At 41.5% G+C, this 6,000-nt stretch overlaps 1 protein-coding gene across 1 annotated transcript in view; it reads left to right on the top strand.

Annotated features, from left to right (window-relative positions):
- Positions 1–5,183, top strand: part of CSRNP3 (cysteine and serine rich nuclear protein 3) — a 90,054-nt gene extending 84,871 nt beyond the window's left edge. Inside the window, exons 4-5 of the mRNA XM_047772781.1 lie at positions 771–1,067; positions 3,186–5,183. Coding sequence (XP_047628737.1) covers positions 771–1,067; positions 3,186–4,244 — 1,356 coding nt within the window. The 3' untranslated portion in view covers positions 4,245–5,183. The remainder of the gene's footprint in view (positions 1–770; positions 1,068–3,185) is intronic.
- Positions 5,184–6,000: the final 817 nt, after the last annotated feature.

The following is a 6,000-nucleotide window of genomic DNA, read 5'->3' on the forward strand; positions in this document are numbered from 1 at the left end:
GCAATTTCCTGTGAACTTCTTTGAGAGTGAAGTTCACTCTTTCAGTTGCCCGTTGAGGAGAGCCAGCGTGGTGCCCTCTGCTCCTTGTCAGCACGCTAACCTGACTGATTGCTTCATATCAAGCGCTCATTCATGGAACGTTCTGCTGGGAAGCTGTGTTTGTAATCCCAACTGCACAGTGCAGCATATTTTTATTTCCTGGTACCTAGACTTTTCTGGAGCCCAAAAGACAGGGTTGTTATTTCAAAGACATGTTTGCTGATTTAGGTGGCAGTAGCTTCCACAAAGATGCTCTCACCTCCGAACAAGGACACGTTTATTTCAACATCTGATCTGCCCACCACGAACTGAGTCTAAAGATAGCTTTCACTGATGGGCATCTGTAACCTTTGGCTTTTTTTACATCACACTGGCTAAAAGCTCTAGCAACTATAGCTTGTAGCATTAGGAGGCTAAGAGTTCCAATTAACAAGTCTCGTGTCCATTTAAAAACCTTTCATGTGACACATTTATTTTTCTTCTTGTAATTTCTCTAAAGAGAAAAATAGAAGGAAATAATTTGATGCACAAATGCATTTTTTTCAACCCCCATGAATCATTTATTTTGTAACTCGAAGTTTACACCTCTTCATGTCCCTCACCAATCCACAAACACTTACTCATTTTGGGGATGTGACCTTTTAGAATAGCTTCATTCTTACCAAGTGCAAAAGTAGGGATTTTAGACCCTGCCCGTGCGAAGTCTCTTACTTGCTGCTTTGTATTTCTAGATGACTAAGAATGGCACTGTGGAATCTGAAGAAGCTAGCACTCTTACAGTGGATGACATTTCTGATGATGATATTGATTTAGACAACACAGAGGTAGACGAATACTTCTTTCTCCAACCCTTACCCACAAAAAAACGGAGAGCACTGCTGCGGGCCTCTGGAGTGAAAAAGATTGATGTGGAAGAAAAGCATGAGCTGCGAGCCATCCGCCTATCTCGAGAGGACTGTGGCTGTGACTGCCGGGTGTTCTGTGATCCAGAAACATGTACCTGCAGCCTGGCAGGCATTAAGTGTCAGGTAAGGATTGGGATTTCAGGGAATCTAAAGACAAGACATTATATACCACCCCCTAAAGAAGCAGTTGTGTTACATATGCTAAAGTGTCCTACACATTGATGAAAACTCGGGGGCAAAGCAAGACACATGAGTCAAGAAGAAAGAAACACTAATTCAGGGACATTTATAGGTATATGTAATATGCTTTTATACACATTATAAAATATAGTATAAAAGGCAATCCAAGCTGCAGGTGTCAGTCAAAATTCTTTCCTCTTGGATTCATTTATTATACTAGCTTATTTTGGCTTTTTACAAGCATTCAGAGAGATTCTGGCATCCCTAACATTTGAGTTTGTATTTTCTGATCCATCCACAGGATATAAAATGATTATTGGTTAGAGGTGGTATAGCCCGGTGAAAAAAATTTATAAACTGGGACTTAAGAAAACTGAGTTCTCCTCCTGGCTCTCCTTTTTGCCACTATGTGGAATTGGCAAGTCAGTTAAATTTACTGAGTTCAGTTTTCCCACCTCTAAAATGAATGGGCTGGACTAGATCAGGGGTTGGAAAACTCACAGGTCAAATCTGGCCTGCCACCTGTTTTTGTCAATAAAGGTTTATTTAAGCACTGCCATGGTTTTTGTTTGTTTGTTTACATGTTACCTATACAGCTTTCAGCAGAATTGAGTTGTTGTAGAGACTGTATGGCCTACAAAACATGAAATGGTCACTATCTGGCCCTTTACAAAAAAAAAAAAAAAAGAGTTCACCAAGCCTGGACTAGATGATTCTCAGGTTCCTATCCATCAGCAGCTTTGGATTCCGGCTCTGACCTCTGCTACTACTTTTTGTTGGAACCAGGATGGCTATGCTAGAATCTACCTTCTTCTCAGTAGCATGGGAAATTCTCCCACTTTGTTTAGGTGGCAAGAAGGGCAAGTTCTTTCTGGTTGCCTGTGCTCTGGGCTGCATACAGATCAGTTGGTGGAGTCTGAGACAGTTAGCAAATATCTTAGAAGTTCCTTGACTTGCCTAGAATTCCACTTAATACCTGTGTGAAGCACTTAGTCCAGTAGCACTTGGTGAACCCAGTCACTCTTTCTGCTGAGGTCCATCACTTGAATCATTGTGGGATGTTAAATGAACATCTCCTGGAGCTCCCGTCATGGCTCAGTGGTTAACGAATCCGACTAGGAACCATGAGGTTGCAGGTTTGATCCCTGGCCTTGCTCAGTGGGTTAAGGATCTGGCATTGCCGTGAGCTGTGGTGTAGCTTGCAGACACGGCTTGGATCCCGCGTTACTGTGGCTTTGGCATAGGCCAGCAGCCGCACTCTGATTGGACCCCTAGTCTGCTAACCTCCATGTGCCATGGGAGTGGCCCTAGAAAAAGCGAAAAGACAAAAAAAAAAAAAGAAAAAAGAAAAAATGAACATCTCCTCCTCTAGAGAAGCCTGTAGTCTCAGGGATTGGAGGGTGGGGGGACCAGCAGGTAAACACATGAGTCCACCAGTCACTGTCATGAATGTGCGTGGATACCTGTCACAGGCCCACAGTACACGCATCGTGTACCAAGGATCCAAAACAATAAGAAGGTAAACCAAAGAAAGTAAATTATCAGGCTGCCTGATACAAGTGGTGTCAATCCGGAGACCTTGGGCAGAAAAGTTCATTTTATAATAAGCAATGAAAAAACTCATGGTTAGTATGAGAAATGTTGTGTAATTTAGACTGAAAATAACAAGTGGGGATGAGGGCAGTAAATGTGCTTAAAATCAGTCTTGTGAGCTGGCATTTAGCAGAAGAAAAAAAAAGGAGCTTGCGGAAAGGACCAAAGCATTGAAAAATGGGAGCAAAATTAATGGGGTGGAGAGAAGAAGGGAGAGGAAGAATGGAGACAGAAGTAAAGAAAGCACAGGAGGGATAAATGAACTACAGCTACACACTTACAATGATAACTTTTATTTTGAATATAGGTTTTAAAACTAGGATAACTTCACTTCCCCTTTTTATACCTGTTTTAGTTTGCTTGTCATTTGTTCTGGTGTAAGTAGGTTTAAGTTACCGCAGATTCAAACAGGTTGCCGCAGGGTATTGGATTTTTATTTGGTTTGTAATCTGTGTTCTCCCTTCCAAGGTGGATCGAATGTCTTTCCCATGTGGCTGCACTAAAGAAGGATGTAGTAACACAGCAGGTAGAATTGAGTTTAATCCTATCCGTGTCCGAACTCACTTTTTGCACACAATAATGAAACTTGAACTGGAGAAAAACCGAGAGCAGCAAATCCCCACACTGAACGGCTGCCATGGGGAGATAAGTGCCCACAGTAGTTCCATGGGCTCTGTTGCTCACTCTGTTGAATATTCTATCACAGACAATTTCGAGATTGAAACTGAGCCCCAGGCTGCAGTGCTGCATCTGCAGTCAGCTGAGGAATTAGATTGCCAAGGAGAAGAGGAGGAGGAGGAAGAAGAGGAAGATGGCAGCAGCTTCTGCAGCGGAGTCACTGATTCCAGCACGCAGAGCTTGGCCCCTAGCGAGTCAGAGGAAGAGGAGGAGGAGGAGGAGGAGGAGGAAGAGGAGGAGGAGGAGGAGGATGAGAAAGGGGACAATTTCGTGGAAGGTTTGGGTCCTCATGCTGAAGTGGTCCCTCTTCCTTCCGTCCTTTGTTATTCTGATGGCACCGCTGTTCACGAAAGCCACACGAAGAATGCTTCCTTTTATGCCAACTCTTCCACCCTGTATTACCAAATAGACAGCCACATTCCAGGAACTCCTAACCAGATCTCTGATAACTATTCAGAAAGAGATACTGTCAAGAGCGGTACCCTCTCGCTGGTGCCTTACACCATGACCCCAGAGCAATTCGTTGACTATGCCCGCCAAGCAGAAGAGGCCTACAGCACCTCCCACTACCCAGCTGCCAACCCCTCTGTCATCGTTTGCTGCCCCTCTTCCGAAAATGACAGCAGTGTGGCTTGCAATAGCTTGTATCCCGAACACAGGTCCAATCATCCTCAAGTGGAATTTCACTCATACTTGAAAGGCCCCTCCCAGGAAGGGTTTGTCTCTACATTGAATGGTGACAGTCACATTTCAGAGCATCCTGCTGAAAATTCTTTGAGCCTTGCAGAAAAGAACAGATTGCACGAGGAGTGCATCAAATCACCCGTGGTTGAAACTGTCCCTGTTTAGTAGCTTAAGTTATTCTAGGACCAACTCTTCTCCTATTGAAAGCACTGTATTTAATTGGATTTCCTGGGCTCATTGTGGTTTTAACTGAGGACCAAGAAAACTTGGACGGTGGCGAATCTTCCAGACTGTATTTTGTTTTCTCCTTTCTAGCTTTGTGACTGTGCCATTGCACAGATACAGTCTCAATGAGGATTTTAAATGATTTCAGACTGTTTTGATAGAAAATGCTAATTTTAAAAAAGCATATCTCACAGTTACCTACCTGTCAAACTGTGTGAAGCCTGCCAAACTGTGTAGATCAGAGCTCCAAGTTTTTGGATTATCGGGCCTGTGCAAGATTGTTAACTGACTGGGAAATAATAAGATTTAGAGTCCTAATTTTCGATACACCTGAAGATGATGGTGACTTTTTAATGTAAAAGTAATTATTGTAAGAAAAAGATTTAATCGTCCCATGTGTATTTTATTTATGGTAGTTAGAAGTCATGTTTTGATGAAAATGAACAGCAGCATGTTCTTTTAAGCTGAAGACACATAGTTAGTACCACCGAGCATGCCCACATGGATTGCCTCTGGAATCCATTCACGTTTTTATGATCATGTCTGATCAGATTTGCAAATACTTTCTTAAGGGTGAAATAGGCCTATTTTTGCTATTTTGGACAAATATATGAGTCTATATGTACAGGTCCTTACACAGTTTTCTCTAAAGTGAAGAGTTAGGACAATCCTCTGGTGAGGGTCTAGTTCATTGCCCTCCCTCAGTTGACTCCGGAGATGGAGGTAGAAGGAATTGCCTTTCTTTTTTAAACAGCATCATCTTGATTCTTAGCTTGGACAGCACCTTCAAACTCTACTCCCCTACATCAAAATGCACTTTAGTGCCCCTTCATGGTACCTTGTGAGGGGTGGGGACTGAGAACTCTTTGAGATGAAAAATTAAAAAAAATTTTTTTTTAATCTGTACCTATTATAAGGTTCATATAATTAAATAGAGGAATCATCCAATGATAATTTTTGAAGGAAAAATGACCTGTTTTCCTTTGCCACTCTGAAGACCTAACTCGGTAAAAGCAGAGAAGGCTGAGGAAACATGGAAGAGACACAGCCTCAGCAACCAGCCTTTTGTACAGCGTGATCAATCCATCTCTACAAAATGAGTGTATAATGAAATTTCCATTTAGTGACTAGCCGATTGAAGGGTGGGCCTCTACCCAAATATTCAACTAGGCCTTACTTTTCTGAAGCATTTTGATTTCTCTTGCCTGGGACAATTTTGTCAGAACAGTCCAGAATGCATTGAATACTTTCTAATTACCTCATGTTCTCTTATTAAAGGGGACAGATAGAAATAAAACATGCACTCCCCACCTTTAGGTTATCTGCACTTGGTTCGTCGGAGGACTTTTAAGATCCTGTTTTCCTGTAAATTAATTTAGGTAATTAAATAGTGTTTCACCTTTTTTTTTTTTAATGCAGTATGACTATGCTAAATTTGTTTCATATTTTTTACCTTCTATTGTTATGTACTTTTACATTATATGCCTCTTTGAAATGTGGACATGCCTTGCTATTCAGTGACTGCATAGCTACTTATTTTTTATGTCTTTTAGACTTGGATGTTTAGAAATATGGGTATGAATATATTGTAGATCTCAAGTCCCTAAAAAAATACTATTTTATTTCATTGAATTTAAAAATGTTTGATCTAGAGAAAGTCCTCCAATGGAAAAGTTTCTACTAAAACTTGATTTGG

The sequence above is a fragment of the Phacochoerus africanus genome, chromosome 3, assembly GCF_016906955.1.
Source record: "Phacochoerus africanus isolate WHEZ1 chromosome 3, ROS_Pafr_v1, whole genome shotgun sequence".
NCBI lineage: Eukaryota > Metazoa > Chordata > Mammalia > Artiodactyla > Suidae > Phacochoerus > Phacochoerus africanus.